The sequence below is a fragment of the Eretmochelys imbricata genome, chromosome 3, assembly GCF_965152235.1.
Source record: "Eretmochelys imbricata isolate rEreImb1 chromosome 3, rEreImb1.hap1, whole genome shotgun sequence".
Classification (NCBI taxonomy): Eukaryota; Metazoa; Chordata; order Testudines; family Cheloniidae; genus Eretmochelys; species Eretmochelys imbricata.
Window position 1 is genome coordinate 8136201 of NC_135574.1, and position 19274 is coordinate 8155474.

At 45.3% G+C, this 19274-nt stretch overlaps 1 protein-coding gene across 6 annotated transcripts in view; it reads left to right on the forward strand.

Moving 5' to 3' along the window:
• The window catches only part of EXTL3 (exostosin like glycosyltransferase 3), a 221763-nt gene that overhangs the window by 160487 nt on the left and 42002 nt on the right, over positions 1-19274 (forward strand). For all 6 annotated transcript variants that reach the window (XM_077812347.1, XM_077812343.1, XM_077812348.1 and 3 more), the window contains one exon: positions 3683-6272. In XM_077812347.1, coding sequence (XP_077668473.1) covers positions 4125-6272 — 2148 coding nt within the window. In that variant the 5' untranslated portion in view covers positions 3683-4124. The remainder of the gene's footprint in view (positions 1-3682; positions 6273-19274) is intronic.

A 19274-nucleotide genomic window follows, 5' to 3' on the forward strand; every position in this document is an offset into this window, starting at 1 on the left:
CTCTTTCCCACAGGATTCGGCCCTTAAGTGCTCTGTCTGTTTATGATGGAACCTCACTAATTATGTTTAGATCCAGGGCAATTTAATGAGGGTTGCTGTTAGCAACCCTGTGGGGATGACTCCAGACCCTGAGATGTCAAGCTTTCCTCTGACCGTTCCAGGAGCACCAGGCACTGTCTCTCCGCACAACGCCGCCTTTTTTGTTTTGGTACTTTAGTGGCTCCCATCACCATGGTATCTGAGTGCCTCATGATCTTTAATGTATTTATCCGTCTAACCCTCTTGTGATGCAGGACTTTGCTATTATCCCCATTGTACAGGTGGGGAACTGAGGCATAGGAGAGACTCAGTGACTCTCCCAAGGTCAAGCAGGAGATCTGCATTGTAGCAGGGATCCTGACATTCACAAAGCCCTTAAATAGAGCTGCTTGAATGTCCTCCTGTAGCTGCTGTAATTGAGTTTGGGAGACAGTGCCAGGGTGCCTTACATGCTCTTGTGGCTCTGCTCTGTCTCCCAAAAGGGAGGGGAAATTAAGATAATCCTAGTTCATAGCCTGTTACTAGGATAGCCACCGTAAGATGTACTGGAAACTGAACTCTGGAGCCAGCAGGAGTGCAGGCCAGAAGAGCAGCAAGAGGTACTGACAGAACACTAGTTGAAGTTAGTTGTGGCACAGATAAAACTTGACGACAAAGGGGAGAAGGGCAGTAATGGGACTGAAGGTTAGAGACCTCCAAGGAAGCCCAGGGTGTGGCAGGAACTCTCTTTGTAGTATTTCTTTTGTCATGCCCATCACCATGGCAGACAGCGCTCCCCCTTCTGAACTGGCACTGAATCAATGCCCTAGAATAATACCAGGGAGTTCTGTGCTGTTGGAGGGTGCCAGATTTCTGATGAAAGGTCCTGTAGTGCTTGTCACAAGAGTTAGGAGTGGTGACCTATGTTGGTCAGGTTTTTGGAGTTATTACAGTCTGCGTTCCTGAAATTCCACCTCTAGTTTTGAGTGGATTCTCAGCTGGTATACGTTGTCATAGCTCCATTGACCTCAGCTGAGGCTGTGGATCAATGTTCTTCACTTCCCATCCTAAACATTTTGTCACCCCTGTTTAAATGTCTGCCAGCGCTCATCCCAGAGACAGCTGCATTTCAGTGATGGAGAGAGCAATTCCTGGAAGATTGGAGAGTGCTTCTGAAGCTTGGTGGCTGAGGAGCTGTGTCAATGTGAGTTGCTGCTAACGTCCTCTCCATCCATGAGTCACTCTTTCCTATAACGAATGGAAGCATTTTTAAAATACGAGTTTAAATAAACTTTAAAAACTTTAGTTAATCATTTGCCTCATACATTTGTGCATAATGAAACCTTTCTGTTCAGTAATACATAGCAACAGCAATGTGGCCTCGGGGCACAATGAAAGGATCCTGTTATTATCAGTGCTCTCTGTGCATGAGTGACAGCCTCATGCAGAAAAATGGGAGATTTGCATTCACTGCCAGCCCTCCACCTCAGCACATACAAATGGAAGCTGGTGTGCAGGGAATGCTATTAAAATGTTCTGCTAGGAGAGCCAAGGCCTCCCACACCGATCATACTTACCAGGAAACAAGAAAGCTGATTTAACCTTTTCCTGACTTTTTAGCCCTTTTAATCCTCCCAGCCTTCTGAGATGTCCGCTGATGCCCTTTGCTGGGCAGCATTATGAATTTGTGATGTCCCTTGATTTTTCACTGTCCTTGCTGCTTGTTCCGCTTCTAAGTGTTGCTGGTAGGGGCTGGGGAGGATTTGCATTTAATCATTAGCACAACAGGTGCCCTTGTGATGAAAATAGATTTAGGAATTGTGGCTGTATTATCAGGATGGGTTATACTACCGTCTGCCCCCTTTAATTATGGTTTGGCTTGTTAAGATCTGAATCCTCGATTGATTTTTCTGGTGTATGCTAACATTCTAAACTGAAAATTACTCCTGATATCTCTCCTACCCACACCCTGCCAAAGTGACATCTCTCTTTACCTTTCTGCCAGTTTTCAGCTATCAGTTTGGGACAAGCTCTGCTTGTGCCTTTATTTCTTCTTTGTTAAATACCCACAAATGTACTGGAGCTTTGAACGGGCTCAGTGAGATATTAGTTGGTCGTCTTCAGCACTGGAGAGTAGATTCTTGTAACGTTTCTATTGCCAGTGCAGCCTCTCTAGTGGATGCACTTAGTACCAAAGACAGTAAGTAAGATTTCAACTCACGCTACGAGGGTTGATGTGTGACTCCCTAATCGTGGCTCAGTTGCATTTTCATAATGGCCATAGGGTGCCTATGACAAAGCAGTTAATAAAAGTGGTGTATTTTTTATTTATTAGCATTGTGGTGTCACCCAGGAGCCCCTGTCACAGACCAAAACCTGATTGTGCTAGGCGCTGTACAAACACAGAACAAAAAGGTGGCATATCTTTGTTGTCTCTGCTTATTAGTAGCAACTCTCTCTACTGGGTGCCAGCTAGGACGTGCTGAAACAGGTTTCTATCTGGCTGGCTTCTGAAATTGGGTTACTACTTTTATTGTGGGAATTGCATGTGGAGCATCTCAGATCTTCTCCTTGTTTAGGTAAGATGTAAGATTTGTTTTCACTGGTGTCTAAACTGGGTATCTTGGGCCAAATTCATATTGGTGGAAGTTAGTGGCATTTCACCAAGAGTGACTGTGGTCCCTTATGATTGATTGAGTTTGATCAGAGTAATTTTAAGATCCCACAGGTTGAAAGTTTGCCCTTTACAATGTAAAGGTGAATATCAAATCAATAATTCAATGTAGCATGTCTTTATGATCCTCATGATCATGTCTTTTTATGGTTTGTTTGCTACTTATGATAAATAATACTCTTTTTATACAGAGCATCAACATGTCCTAAGAACACCTATCATATATGGAAAACACAGATCAGTTATTTAATTCCCCACCCCCAGGCTTGTTTTATAAGGCCACCTAAATTCAGACAAAAGGTGGTCATGGGAAAGCAGAGGTTGCCAATGCAGCAAGTTGGAGGTATATAATGCATGCCTGCATTTGGTCATAAGTAAAATTAGGCTGACCACATAAAGCTAGTTCCTCCCTGCCCCCACCCCACCCCCCCACAGTCCCCCTGAGTGTTGCTTGTCCAAATTGCAAATCCTTCATGCAATTGTATAACATGATCAGTTTTTAATTCAGATGGGGCCCAAGATGAGAATGGGGTATTTCGACTCTAATATGTAGTAATAGTAATAATTTGTAATTTTATAGTGCCATTTATCTAAGGATCACAACATGCCAAAAACATATCCATTTTACAGGTGGGGAAACTGAGGCATGCAAAGTTTAGTGACTTGTCCAGTGTGTCACAGTGCATCAATGGCAGAGGCAGGAATAGAAAATACGATTTATTGACTGCTATTCTCTGTTCTGACTGCTAGACCACACAGCTTTTATCAAGTCCTTTGATAGAACTGCCCTGCAGAAAGCTGTGCATGTCTCATGAATCCTGTCAGTTCCTCAGGTTTGTAAGTACTACACAGGAAGGTGTTAGACAAGTAATAGTGAATCAGAATGCTGATGATTTTGACTGTACAGCTGCTTTTAGTAAATGTCTTTATCGTTTTATAGCTTAGTAAAGTGTCATTTTTGCCTTGTCTGACGTTGTTGCTCTCTTGTAGGCATGGCAAAGTATCAGCAGCGCAGAGGTGATGAGAGAGACTGATGCTTATCCAAGACTCTTCCAGCTTGTTTTCAACTATGGCTGTTGATTCTCCATATTCATTGGATGGTAATGCAGGATGTCAAGAGCAGCAGTAAGAGGTCAACTTGATCCCATTGTGTTTTTGTCGCCATGACAACACCACAACACGACTAGCAACAGCCAGTTAACCAGCGACAAAGGGAGAAGTTCGGTGATTGATTCTAATTGGACCAAAAGTTGCATTTGAAACAAAAAGGCTGGAGGCAGCCATCGTCACGACAAGAAGATGAAATTTCCATTCTATTGGCCCCTTATTAAGCAGGCACAATAACCTTTTCTTTTAGAGACTTGCTAATAAAAACTGTTTTGGTTATGGCTACTGATCCAACGTGATTGGGCGCGCACCGATTCTCAGACTCATGACTGGGTATACCATGTTGCGGAATGGGGGAGTGGGGAATGGCGGCCAACCCTGGGTGTTACGATGGTCCAGTCGGATCCGGCTCACCTGGCTTAGCTTTACCCTGTTCATCATCCTCGTCTTCTTCCCCCTCATCGCCCACTACTACTTGACCACCATTGATGACGCGGATGATGCTGGCAAGCGCATCTTCGGCCCCCGCACCGGAAATGAGCTGTGTGAGGTGAAGCATGTCCAGGACCTGTGCCGCATCCGTGAGTCAGTCAGCGAGGAGCTGCTCCAGCTGGAGGCCAAGCGACAGGAGCTCAACAGCGAGATCGCCAAGTTGAACCTGAAAATCGAAGCCTGCAAGAAGAGCATAGAAAACGCCAAGCAGGATCTCCTGCAGCTGAAGAATGTCATCAGCCAGACTGAGCATTCCTACAAAGAACTGATGGCTCAGAACCAGCCAAAGCTCTCCTTGCCAATCCGGCTGCTGCCAGACAAAGATGAAGCTAACTTGCCTTTGCCAAAATCCAACAGGAACTGCAGGCTGTACAACTGCTTTGACTACTCACGCTGCCCACTGACGTCTGGCTTCCCAGTGTATGTCTACAACAGTGATCAGTACCCTTTTGGTAGCTCCTTAGACCCTTTAATTAAGCAAGCCTTTGAGGCAACCGTCAGAACTAATGTTTATGTTACTGAAGATGCAAACATTGCTTGTGTGTATATAATTTTAGTGGGGGAAATGCAAGAGCCCATAATGCCAAAACCTACTGAACTGGAGCAACAGTTGCACTCTTTGCCATATTGGAGGACTGATGGACACAACCATCTCATCATTAATTTATCGAGGAAATCGGAAACTCAGAACTTTATCTATAACATCAGCACAGGGCGTGCCATGATTGCCCAATCCACCTTTTACGATGTACAGTATCGGCCAGGTTTTGATATTGTGGTATCGCCTCTAGTCCATGCAATGTCCGAACCCAACTTCCTAGAGATTCCACCCCAGGTGCCAGTAAAGCGAAAGTACCTATTCAGTTTCCAGGGAGAGAAAATAGAGTCTCTTCGATCCAGCTTGCAAGAGGTTCGTTCGTTTGAAGAGGAAATCGAAGGCAATGCCCCAGCTGACTATGATGATCGGATCATTACCACCTTGAAGGCTGTCCAAGACAGTAAGTTGGACTTTGTCTTGGTGGAATTCACTTGTAAGAACCAGCCTAAGGCAAGTCTGCCCACTGAGTGGGCACTTTGTGGAGAAAGGGATGACAGATTAGAGCTACTGAAGCTATCTACTTTTGCACTGATAATCACACCAGGGGACACCCATCTGTTGATCTCTGCTGGGTGTGCCATGAGACTCTTTGAGGCTCTGGAAGTCGGAGCCATCCCAGTGATTCTTGGAGAGCAAGTTCAGCTGCCCTATCATGATGTGATCCGGTGGAATGAGGCAGCCTTAATCATACCAAAGCCACGTATCACAGAAGTGCACTTTCTTCTGAGAAGCATTTCTGACAACGATCTCCTTACCATGAGGAGGCAGGGCCGCTTCTTGTGGGAGACCTACTTCTCCACCTCTGACAACGTGTTCAGCACAGTCTTAGCCATCATAAGGACTCGAATTCAAATCCCGGCTGCTCCTATTCGAGAAGAAACTGCCGTGGAGATTCCTCACCGCTCTGGCAAAGCTGCTGGTACTGACCCCAACATGGCAGACAATGGTGACTTAGACTTGGGGCCTGTGGAAACAGAACCGCCCTATGCATCTCCCAAATACCTTCGCAATTTTACTCTCACAGCAATGGATATCTACAGGAATTGGAATTCAGCTCCAGGGCCTTTCCATCTCTTTCCACACACACCCTTTGATCCCGTTTTACCTTCAGAAGCTAAGTTTCTTGGGTCTGGGACTGGATTTCGACCAATTGGAGGAGGAGCAGGTGGTTCTGGGAAAGAGTTCCAAGCTGCCTTGGGTGGCAATGTCCCAAGGGAGCAGTTCACAGTAGTCATGTTAACCTACGAGCGGGAGGAAGTGTTAATGAACTCCCTAGAGAGACTCAATGGACTCCCTTACTTAAATAAAGTTGTAGTAGTGTGGAACTCCCCCAAACTTCCCTCCGAAGACCTCTTGTGGCCAGACATCGGTGTCCCAATCATGGTAAGAAATACCCAAATGCTCAATTTGGTTTGACATTTTTACAGTGGGAAATAACGTAGACATTTTTATCAGTTCTGTAACTTGGCATGTCTGCCTAGTAATCCGACATTGTGCTGAAGTTTGTTGTTATGCTGTGGGCTTCAAACTGCTGTCAGGACCAGGATTTTCAAGAATAGGAGAGCCTAAAGTTAGGCTCCCCAATAAGTGACCTGCTTTCCAAAGTGCTGAGCACCTAGTGGCTCCCATTGAAGTAAATGGAAGATGCTGGGTGTTTGGCACCTTTTGGAAAAACAAGTTGCATATACAGGAGCCTAAATAGGAATTTTGGAGTCTGAAGTTAAATTCCTGTTTTTGATCTTTGCTCCAGCTGTTTGTTCATCACTGCTGTTGTTGTTTGAATCCAGTCATGCTTAGAGGAAAAATAAAAGGCTAATGCTTTACAAAAGTTTTAAAAAGAGGAGGAAGATGGCATTTAAATGCACAAACTAAATGTGTTTTTTGTGCCAAGGCAGTTCTGAATATAATAGCACTTTAGAGCGATTAGGGCATTATGCATGCAAAAAGATTCATTGATTTTAATATTTCATTTTATTATTATTTCTGACAAATAAATCCTTCTGCATGTGTTTAAAAACCTTTAAGGTCCAAGCACAATAAGGAGAGAAAATTGCTCAGATAATTGCAAAATAAACATTCACATTAGTCCTCTCCAGTGCTTGAATTTTGGGAAATTCTTGCAACAGTTCTGCTTAAAAAGTGTTAACCCTTTCATAGTTGGACAGTGGGGGGTGGGGCGGATTTTCTCTTCTGACTTGCTAATGGGTGTCATTTGTGAAAGAAAAAATGTTTTTCTCCGGATCAACCTCTTTTCTATATTATTCTTGCCATTTTTCTCTCCTTGCAAATATTATTTTATTTATTATTGATGTAGTGCCAGAGGCCTGCTTGCACTTTACAGACCATTAGAGGACAGGGATCCTGGTGTGACAGATTTACAGTCTAAGGCAGTGGTCACCAAGTGGTCGATCGCGATTGACTGGTAGATCCTAGAGGATCTCCCAGTCGATCGTGATCTCTGGCGGTACAGCGTGGCTGCTGCTACGGCAGACTCCCTGCCTAACCCAGCCCCATGCCACTCGCGGAAGTGGCCAGCGCAGCCAGGAGAGCAGGGGTCTCCCTCCACGCACTGCTCCTGCCCGCAAGCACCACCCCCGCAGCTCCCATTGGCTGGGAGAACTGTGGGGATGGTGCTTGCAGAGAGGGGCAGCGTGCTGAGCCACGTGCCTCCCCGCCCCCAGAGGCCGCAGGGACATATTGGTCCGTTCTGGGAGCAGTGTGGGGCTGGGATAAGCAGGGAGCCTGCCTTAGCCTCGCTACACCCGTCGCCGACCGGGAGCCTCTGGAGGTAGGTGCTGCCCGGCGGGAGGCCGCACCCCAATCCTGAGCCCCCTCCCAGAGCCAGCACTCCATACCCCCTTCTGCACCCTGAACCCCCTTCTGCACCCCAAGCCCCAGCCCTGACCCCCCTCCCAGAGCCAGCACTCCATACCCCCTTCTGCACCCTGAACCCCCTTCTGCACCCCAAGCCCCAGCCCTGACCCCCCTCCCAGAGCCCACACCCCCTGCCGCACCCCAATCCCCTGTCTCAGCCCATAGCCCCCTCCTGCACCGAAACTCCCTCCTAGAGCTTGCACCCCTCACCCCCTCCAGAACCCCAACGCCCTATCCCAGCCCGGTGAAAGTGAGTGAGGGTGGGAGAGAGAGGGCAATGGAGTGAGCAGGGAGGGGAGGGGCCTCGGGGAAGGGGCGGGGTAGATCCTGGGTTGCCCTTAAATTCAAAAAGTGATCTTGGGTGTAAAAAGGTTGGAGACCTCTGATCTAAGGAGTAAGATCTTTATAAGGTCATAAATCCTTTTAGAAAATATACCATATATACTTAGGGGCCTGAGGGCTTGTCTACAGGAACATTTATGTCTATACTACGCACCTTTTAGCAACACAGCCATGCCACTAAAGGGCATGCAGCGTAGCTGCTCTTTGTCGGCGGGAGAGAGTTCTCCCGCCGACAAAAAAAACAATTCCACCCTCAACGAGCGGTGGTAGCTTTGTCATCAGGAGAGCTTTCCCGCCGACAAAGCTCTGTTCACACTGGTACTTTTCATCAGTAAAACTTTTGTTGTTCGGTGGGGGGGTTTCGCACCCCGGAAAGGCAAAAGTTTTACCAATGAAAGTCCAGTGTAGAAAAAGCCTTAGTTTGCAGAGAGCTGGGGCGTGAATCTACCCCACACTAGCTTGCCATAGACTGCAACAATTGATGTGTGGCAAGCTGGTGTGTGAATCTACCCCACATTAGCCTGCACGAACTGACTGCCCATGTGAACCCTGCTGATGTGCATTAACAGTTTAATATGCTTTGATGTAGTCGTTTCAAAGAGGACTAGATCAGAGCCCACTAACAAACTATTAAGGAGCATCAGCAGGGTCCACATGGGCAGTCAGTTCATGCAGGCTAATGTGGGGTAGATTCACACCCCAGCTTGCCACATATCAATTGTTCACGTACACGAGCCTTAAGTCTCATTGAAAGTCAATGGGACTCCTAATAGTGTGTAAACTTAAGTACGTGTGTAAGGCCAGGTCTACGCTAAAAAGTTAAATCAACCCAGCAACATCACTCAGGGGTGTGAAAATCCCCTGGGGAAGACGGTGCTAGGTCAATGGAAAAATTCTTCCGTCATTGTAGTTACCACCTATCGGGGAGGTGGATGAACTACAGGGACAGGAAAACCCTTCTTGTTGCGGTAGTAAGTGGCTACGCTGAATCACTGCAGCTGCAATGATGACACAGTGCCGCTGTAGCAGTTTAAGTGTAGACGTAGCCTAAGTCTTTGCAGGAGGAGGCCATAAATTAGAAGAATATTTTTGAACTTCTTAGCCAGTCTGTTTCCTGACTTCATATTTAACTCATATTGGGAGTCTGTCATAGTAGTTAGCTTTATAAAATCCCCCTTCTTCTGTGGGGCTAATGAAATAAGAGCATAAACCCAGCCAGCTAGCTGGAATTGAATCACAGAAGTGAAAGGTGGAGGAGGAGGGGAGAACCTTTCAAGCTGTATAGTTCAACCCTTTACAAGAGAAGAATATCCAAGAATATTGGATATTCAGATTATGAAGCAGCGTAGAATGTCTTTACTGTGGTCTATTGAGCATATAGCCCAGTAAATTCAGAGAGCCAAGAATTGGCCTTAATTTAAATTACAGGTAGAAAATTGTGGTTTTTAACATTTCTCTCTTCCAATGCAAGCAATTACTAGCACTGTATGACTGCTAGGAACAGAGCAATAATACAGCTGTGCTAAAGCGATCACTGATCAAAGCACCTAAAACCAGAAGGCTATTGAAGTAAAGTAAATTACAGTGTAATGAGACAGAATGCAGCATGATTAGTATATCCTGGGCTGAAAGTCTAGCCACTGATAACCTTGAATGACAAGCCAATGGGTCAGCACATATTACAGGATGAAGGAAAGGATCCTGAAACCTGTGCATCCAGTGCAGATAATTAGTAATGTTTGCTTCCATGTTGTGTTTTGTCACAGTTGGTCGAGAAGTCCTTCCCTCCCAGATGATCCCAAAAGTTCACCAGTCGTGCTGCTACGGCAGAGTAAATAATTTACGGTGAATAATTTGTTGTGATATTTTCTGCTTGCAGAATACCTAGGAGAAGTTGCCATGTCCTTGAATTTATTCTGTCATTTTTTCCCCTGTATGGTTTGATCACAGACAGTTCATTGAGTGTTTGATGATTGGTATTTGGGCTGCGCTGCTTAATTGTGGTTGGTCTCACAAAGTCACGTGGTATAATTTCTGTTTCCCAATGGAGTGTAATTTACAATCAAGAGCAAGGCTTGAAGAAGCCTCTGGGGCTTTGAATCTTTCATGGAGAGGGAGAAGGCAAACAAAGTTAGGAAACATATTTTACTTTTAAACCTCTTTCTTTCTCTCTGAGCCATATATTCCATGCCTGAAGCAACATTCCTAGAAAAATCAGGGTACTCTGAGGTCTGTAGGCTGTGTGCAGAGCTGAAATTATATTTTACCTAGTCTCATTCATAGAGAGTGGGGGAGGGCGGGGGTGTGCATGTATGTTCCCATTTGGAAAGGATGTGATCAGATCCCCATGTAATTTAAGTGTGTCTGTGCCAGGGCTGTGGTGGGGACTTCGGAGAGATTGAGTCCTCTCTCATGGCAAAATAGTTCCCCATCCCGTGTAAAAATACCATGTAAGAATTCTCATGTATGTGAGTGTAAAATATACTTCCTTCAAGTATTTGTATGAGTAGAACTGTGAATTAGCAGAATTTTCATTGAAAGTGAACTTGGAGGGGTATGAATTTGCCAAGGCAAATGCATCTAAAAATTTGATCATATTCAAACATCTTTCTGCAGTGTTTTCCCAGCCCTGGGTATCATGCTGTCTCTAGCATTAGGAGTTATCCAGCAAAATTGTCTGATTCATTTGGCTAAAGTCTAGTTTGCAAGAGGGATTAAACCTTTCTGGCAGCCATCAGCACTGATTCAGGTCTATTGCATTATCCTCTGTTTGTCAGAGGGTGGAGATGGATGGCAGGAGAGAGATCAGTAGATCATTACCTGTTAGGTTCACTCCCTCTGGGGCGCCTGGCATTGGTTATTGTCAGTAGACAGGATACTGGGCTGTATGGACCTTTGGTCTGACCCAGTATGGCCATTTTTATGTTCTTATGTTATTAATCTTATGTTCTTAATCTTGCCACAATTTTTAACACCATGTCAGGTTCCACTTAGCCACAGAGAGTGCAACTGCTATTTCTCTGCTATGGGAAAAAATAAACACATTCAAATTAGATCTCCTTGATTGGGAGATACTAATCATTCCTCTGACTTTAGGTAGGGTGCAGCCACTCTATGCCATTCAGTTAACTCCTGAAACAGGGACAAGTAAATAATTTTTCTTACAGGTGGAACGGAAGCTAAGAACACAGGAGAGCTTTGGAGAGAGAGAGATTGATGATGAGTTAGCTTTCACACTCTACCCATGCCCCACATGCATGGGTGTGCGCACACATCCTGAAAAGATTCCCTAACGCAGAAAAAGAATTTGTCATTAGGGACAAAATATTGCCGAGGTTGTAGAGGAGGTTCCCAACTTCCCCTTTCAGGATCTCCCCTCTGAGGGATCCCTAAACAGTGAGCAGGGAATGGCAAGGAATAACTTTCCCTGCTTTGCAATTCCCTGAGAGCCCTTTTCACCCAGTTGAGGGGTTAAGGGAAACAAAATAAACCATCTCAAAAAGACAGACCACTCACCCAACCCTTGCAAATAGTAATAAAAACCAGGCGTCAACCTGAACCTGAGATCTGATTCAGAGAGGTTTTTTGAGGGAACTGGAACTGAACCCGAGCTGAAAACCTCTCTCACATTGAACCCAAACTGAAACCAAAGCCTATAAAACAAAAACCGGTAGCTGGTTCAAAATAACAGGTGCAATAATCAGGTGCTGAGGAAGAGTCTCTCTGTTCCAAGCCTAGAGAGAAAGGGCAGAGACCACACTTTCCAGGAAGCCATTGAAGCAGATGAGAAGAGAGGAAGGAGGGGGAAAGAGAGGGGTTCTGGGATTGGTAGTTCTCCTGTCTTTTATGCCAAGTAGAGGACTGCCCATGGAAGGAAACTAAAACTCCCAGAACACCTCCCTCACCTCTCCATCTCCTCCCAATTCTGTCTGAATGCTATTGGCCAGCAACTCAGGCCTCAGACTTGGTGGGTGAGACAGGCGAAGTGTGGAACACAGGACCTTTGTTTAAACTTGCGGCTGTAAGGCTCCACTGCACTTTGTTCCTGGCTTTATGTCCCTGGCACAGAAGTTCCTCCCTGCTACCACCCCAGGGTAAGTTATTCTGTTATGCTGGGGGGGGCTCCTGAAGGAAGTAGGGGCAGGGGTTGTAGGAGGGAATCTCTGGGGGCCTGAAAGAAGGGAGGGAGTGGACTGAGGGGGCTAGGGAAGAGTTCAGTCTGAAGGGGTTCGGGTTCGGTAGCAGTTCTTCTCTGACTAATGACCCCATTGTCACCTCACCTCCCTGACTGGCTGGGCCTAGAACATCTTCCCTCTGCCCATTACGCCAGAGGAGGTTTTTTCCACAATAGAATTATCGCATATTGCTTGATGATTTTTTTTTTTTAAGGTTTGCAGTTCTATGGTGTAGAATCTTCTATTGTTAGAATAGGCAAAGAAGTATTAGTGGGGAAAAAACTCTAAGGCCTATTTCTGTCCTTTGCTAGTTCTTTGGGTTCCTTTATTTCAATGTCAAGTACTTAACTAATAACTTTCTCTTTCATTCTTAATCTTACAAGAATGTTGGAGTGTTTTCAGTTGCATTAAATCTTTGAGCTGATTGGCTTATACAAGTAGAACCAATTAAACACAATCCATTGCTCTTGCCATACTGCTGGCCCAATTGCTGAATCATTCCCAGCCCCAAACTGAGACTATTCCTACCTAGTCCCTCAGGCGTGTCCTTGATAACTGTCCCCCCAGAAACATAGGCCCTAACTCCGTTTCCCTTCCACTGATGACCATGATACACTGATATGACCATCAGGCTACATGTTCAAATGGAAGACAGGCTTCAAGCAGCTATGGGTAGGGTTTTAAAAAAAAAAAAAATCCTGTGAGGAAATTCTTCTCGTTTGACCAGGCCAAGAATTTCTACTTGTAAAGGTGGTAATTGCAGGAGTGTTATGATGGGAATACCCACATCAAATTTAGAGCGGCACATACAAAGACATTGCCCAGATGTTACTCAAGAGAAGCAATCCCCAAGTGAGACAAGTTCACGTGATGATGATGATAATCCTAACCTTCCGTGCAAAAGAATTAATCTGCCCTTAAACCAATGTACTCTAGATTCTGTGTTGAAAAGCGAGATAATAAAAGTGAAATATTAGAAACCGACTTGGATTGCTGGTTCACTGTGAGTTGGCTCCTGTTGGTCTGATCTTCTGTGAGGGAATACTTCAGCAATGTATCTTGAGAGGAGTACTTGGATGGCTAGAACCTTTCATTTCTTGGTTATCAATTCCCATTCTTACCAGGACATTAGCAATAGTAATTTTCTAACCATTTGATGGCTGCTTAGTGGTCTGTGTGAAAGGCTTAGATCAGTGGTTTTCAGTCTGTGCTCCGCGGACCTCTGGGGTCCACACACTATGCCTAAGATTTCCAAAGGGATCCACACCTCCATTTGAAATTTGTTAGGGGTCTGCAGATGAAAAAAGATTGAAAACTACTGGCTTAGACTCAGTCAAATTCCCATTGGCCAGGTGCCTACATTATTATTTATGTATTAAAATAGTATTAATCATGTTTATTATAGTAGTGCCAAAGGACCAACCAAGAATGGGCCCATGTTGTGCTAGGTGCTGTACAAACACAGAGTTCAGGGCAGGGACTGTCCACTAAAGCTTACAATCGAAATAAACCAGACAGACACAGGGCGGGGCAGAACACGCAAGCAGAGTAAACAATGATGGCAGCCGTAGAACCTCACGGTTTTTTGAGGTGGGGCGAGCTAGGGGGGCTTCTAGAGGTTCTAACTCTATTGTTCTGGGCACTGTAGAGACCGAGTAAAATGCAGATAAGCTCTGAAGCTTACAGTCTACGTTCTGTGCTCCTCTAGAATTTTGGTTGTGTTACCACATACGGATTTTGGGTCAGGTCACCGATAATATCTACATCCCTTTACTCTATTCAGAGCCAGTTTAGCGTAGCACCTATCCATGTGCCCCAGCAGTGACTGGTAGAGTTCTGCAGCAGGACTGGGATCCCATAGGACCTGCTGCCATAGTAGCGGGAGCAGGTAAAATGTACTTTGTTGCGGGCGGCTTTGGGTGAGCAAAAAACAGACTGTGGTAATTTGTGGGAAAACTAAATCTTTTTAAATAAAGGTTTACATACTTAAATTTAAACAAGGGATAGAAAGAGGTTTGATGTCTATTATAGAATCATAGAATATCAGGGTTGGAAGGGACCTCAGGAGGTCATCTAGTCCAACCCCCTGCTCAAAGCAGGACCAATCCCCAACTAAATAGTCTCAGACAGGGCTTTGTCAAGCCTGACTTAAAAACTTCCAAGGAAGGAGATTCTACCATCTCCCTAGGTAACGCATTCCAGTGCTTCACCACCCTCCTAGTGAAAAAGCTTTTCCTAATATCCAACCTAAACCTCCCCCACTTCAACTTGAGACCATTACTCCTCGTTCTGTCATCTGCTACCACTGAAAACAGTCTAGATCCATCCTCTTTGGAACCCCCTTTCAGGTAGTTGAAAGCAGCTATCAAATCTCCCCTCATTCTTCTCTTCCTCAGACTAAACAATCCCAGTTCCCTCAGCCTCTCCTCATAAATCATGTGTTTCAGTCCCCTAATCATTTTTGTTGCCCTCTGCTGGATGTTTTCCAATTTTTCCACATCCTTCGTGCAGTGTGGGGCCCAAAACTGGACACAGTACAATGCAGGTGCGAGTGGGAGTGCGTATAGCAGGGTGGGACGGAAGTGAGATTTTTTAAAAAAGTCCCATTCAGGGATCTAGTGACTGGCTTTAAAATCCAGGTTCTGGGGGAATTTCATATAAATCAAATTTCCAATAAGTTTGTGTCACCAGCCTCTGCTATCTGGAATGTTGCGTTCTGGTTCCTCAGCATGGGAGACCTGTGAAATGAAGCTAATGAGCTTGGGGAGCGTGTTCCACTTACCTTGGGACGAGTCACTCTAGGCCCATGTACTAATATTTCTGTAAATCACTCACCCGGTCTCTGAGATTATACCCTGATCATACCCTGATTATACGCCTGTCTCTTCTTGTTAATTTCCAGCCCCTCTCTTGCTCTCTCTCTCGGGAAGGATCAGCGTTGTGCAGACTGGTCCTGTTCGTAGTAGAGTGGCAGCTATACTAACATGGCAGCATTCAGTTTTCCCCTCTTCCTCTTGGGTTTCTCTGTGCACTTGTAGGCACTTATGAGCAATTCAGCTGCGTTCAGCTACTGTAGTTCTTGTCAGTGACTAATCCTTTCCCTCAGCTTTGTTATAGAATAAGTAGCTAGCTTTGATCTGTGCATCTAGTTCCAGCGACATAATGTCCTTTTCCCTCTGGCTCAGTGGCCGGCCTGGAAAATTTGTTCACTTTAGATGCTAGTTTAAAAAGAAATAATCCCCTGACGATTTCTAATCCAGAGGCGTTACTGCAATGACAAATCTATTTGCTTGGGCACGTGGACCCTCGCAGTGGCACTTGTTTAAACAGTGTGGGGAAAGATTTCCAAACCTCTTATTCAGAGAATCCCTGTGCAAATGCTGCATACTGTGCAGTGGCGTTGTTGTAATACTGACATTTTATACCTACAGCACCATTCTGCCACAAGGATGTTAAAGTGCTTTGCAAATTACTTATAGGCAACACCACCACCTATGTTGTACAAGAAGGATGGATGCAGATTTCGGCCAAGAACAGAAGGGGTGAAACTTTACTTCTTTAACTGCCATGATTTCTTTCATGGACAGACCCTCACCTCACCTTGTGGAGTCTCTCTCTACTCTGGAAAAATGGCTGTAGAACTGGCCTTGTCGGGTTCCGTGTTCATCTTTCAGCGACTCCAGATCAAATGTGCTCTTTTGACAAGTAAGAAGCCAGCCCTGCAGTGTCAACTGGGGATATGAGAAGGATGTGTTTTTACTGGCTTGCACATCATCACTAGTAACTCTTACCAAAATGAAGTGTGTTATATAAGCCAATTGAGGCGAAGAACTTCAAGTAGATTAACTCCATCTAGTCACAGTGAGTCAAGGACAGAAGTGTTCCGGGAGTCTTGATTGCACTATTAGGTCAGATTTTTGACTGTATCACCTTTCGGACTTCTTTGTAGCTTTGCATAAATACCAAGTAAGGCCCTGATTCAGGAAAGTACTTAAACGCATGCCTAACTTTAAGCATATATGTAATCTCATTGAGTTTGCTGGGACTGCTCCCATGCTGAAAGTTGGACTTGTGCTTAAGTACTTTGCTCAATCAGGGCCTTAAACTGGACTTCTGTCCTCATGCTTTGGAAAAGCTGATCCCACCCTCTGAATGAAACTAATTTAAATCTGTTTCTTGTTCAATGTGTGAGCAATCAAAGCCCAGTAGACTGTGTGAAGAAAGAGGGTTGTATAAACATATCAGAGTACCTTTCCAGCCCTTTGAGGTAGGGCAGTGATGTCGAAGGGTTATTTGAGTTTTATTCCCAGCTTTGCCACTCTCACCCTGCAAGATCTTGAGCAAGTAACTTAAAGTACAGCTTTATTCCAAAAAGTGGTTTTGCAATAATGCCCGTAGGCCGGAAGTCTTATTATTTCTATTAGTATGTGATAAGGAAAGAGCCCAGCTTACGTGTCCCAGGCTGCACGAGCAGGGCTGGTAGTTAGGAAAACTAGCTTTTCGCTTGTAAACTGAGCACATTTGATCTAGAGTCCCGTACAGAACAGGCACTAGACAATGCCTTTTTAAAATTGTCATTTCAGAGTAGATCCGCATTTGTGCCTCTCCTTTACCCATTTGTAAAATGGGGATAATACCATCTCCCTACCTCTGCAGAGGTGTGGTCCTTGCTTAAATGTTTGTAAAGACCTTGAGATCATCTGATGAAAGGCAGTCTAGAAATGAATAGCATTATTACCTTTACATTTGTCTGTCCCTTTGTTGTGTGTAGCACTATCCGCTGCACACCGAGAGAACACAGTGCTGCCATATACATCAGATTACTTCATCTCAAATCCCCATTAGTTTACTGTCTTGATTTATTTTTAAAGGCTCCACGGTGGACAGGAAAGAAACAAAGCACACACTTAATCTACCAGAGAGGCAGAAGTCCAGGTGCTTGTCACTACAGGGCTTAAGCAAATGTGCAGTGAGGCATGAATGTACAATGATAATTTAACAAGCTGCACTGACGTTTTAGGGATACATCCACTGAGCATTAAGTCAGATGCCCTTCAGCATCCCAGTGCTGCTGCCTAAAACCAGCACTTAATTCTCTTGCATGCCGTATGCTCTATTTGGATATCTTTGCATAGACACACCTACGTATATTACTGTAGGTTTGGTTCTCAGAAATCTGACTAGATCCTGCAGCTAACAGGATCGGTAACCTAGAGGGGAAGTAGTAATTGCTGAGATGATGCAAAGGGAGTACTGGGAAGGAAGTACTTCATGGCAGGTTTTTGCATATAAAATCTCACATGTGGAAGCCTGGTGTTTGTACTTAGGAAGTAGCAGCAAGTGTCGGGTCCCTGGAGAGTAATGTGCAGTCTGGCGTCCAGTATGAAAGGCTAGATAGTCTTTCTATTTTAAAAGCAGTCTTTGCTCTTGTGCACAATATATCACAATTGCTTGCTATAGAACAGGAGAGGCACTGTAGGAAATGACACTTGAATCAGTGTAGGGGCAGAAACCACATTGTTTACCCACTGCCAGATGTTGCACTGTTTTAGAAGGCGTGTGTGTGTGTGCATATTTAAACAGCTAGAGGACATTTTACACCCTTCGGTGAACATGTGCAATGGAATGTGGACCAAAGGCCTAATGAGTGTGCATTTTCTCCATCTTTTCTCCCTTCCCTTTCCCCACTTATCTTCTTTCAGTCTCCTCTGCCTGCCTAGTTTTGTTTTGTTGTGTTGTGTTGTTGTGTTTTTTACTGCAACCAGGTGTGGTGACACCCAAACCATGTTATGAGGCAGGGTGGTCTTGTGGCTAAGGCACAGGTCTGGGATATCTGGGTTCCCTCCCACCTGTACCACAGACTTCTGTGGGAAAGTCGTTATAGACCAGAGGTGTGAATGGTGCTGTGTAAAGACACAGTCCCTGTCCACAGGTGATGAAATATGATGCAATACAGGGAGCAGTGGACAACCTTCTACCGGGATTGCCATGACATGGGATGGGCCTGAGGAAGAGCTATCAGTCCCTATAAAAAAGAACGTTCCAAATGGCCAGCATAACACACAGCCTCTGACAATCAAACTCCTACTACTTGCCTTCTCATGGCAGAGATGTTCCAAACAAAAAGTGGGAGGGAAAGGGAGGGTGAAAGGCAAATGCCTGGTGCCTTAAAACCAGGCTGCTGAGGGCAGGTGGGGCCAGTTAGCCATGGCCAGCAAGTCACTTAGGAGAAGGAAAACCCCAATTTAAACCCTCTTGAGATGAGAGAAAACATTTCGAGGTCTGGGCAGTGGAAGTACTGTGATGGAGCTCTGGAGAGACCAGCGAAAACGCCTGAGAACCAGCTGAATGGCATAGGACTCCAAGATGGGGCAAGCAGCTCCGAGGCTGCAGGTCTTGTCAGGCCTTGCCAGCCAGAGACCTAGATCATGGCACTAGGTGACACACTGCATCTTTGTTCTTTTCAGCTTACACTTAACCAGCAAGAGTAGTTAGCGCTTTTAAGGGGTGGCTAGTCCAGCCTATGTGTCACCACCAGGGACGCTCACAAATGGTGGGAGAGCTGTTCAGCCTTCGGCTGGGAGTTCATCTGTCTCAACCCGGACAGCCCCAGGCCAGTAGGATTGCCAGTGGCCAGTGCCCGGTTGTCTCCACAGAGTTGGGGAGAATAGCCCAAAAGGTGAATTACTAGACAAAAGTTTAGATTTGTGAAACGAAGGCTTAACAACTCTTCACAAGTTGCTACTTGGTGTGCTGTCCTTACCAAGTGAAGGCATGGAGTTGGCCAAGATGATGGTCCGAAGAAACACCAATATACTCTCTGGCCTCCTGCACACATGCTGCCTGAGAACTCAGTCCTGGCTGTAAGGTGGACTATACAGGTGGTAGTGGAAGGAGAGATGGTGTAGGAGTGTTGGTTTGCAATGAACTATGTAAACTGTTTAGGAAATCATCAGCCTGACACAGTCCATAACGGATGGCGAGAATATTGCGA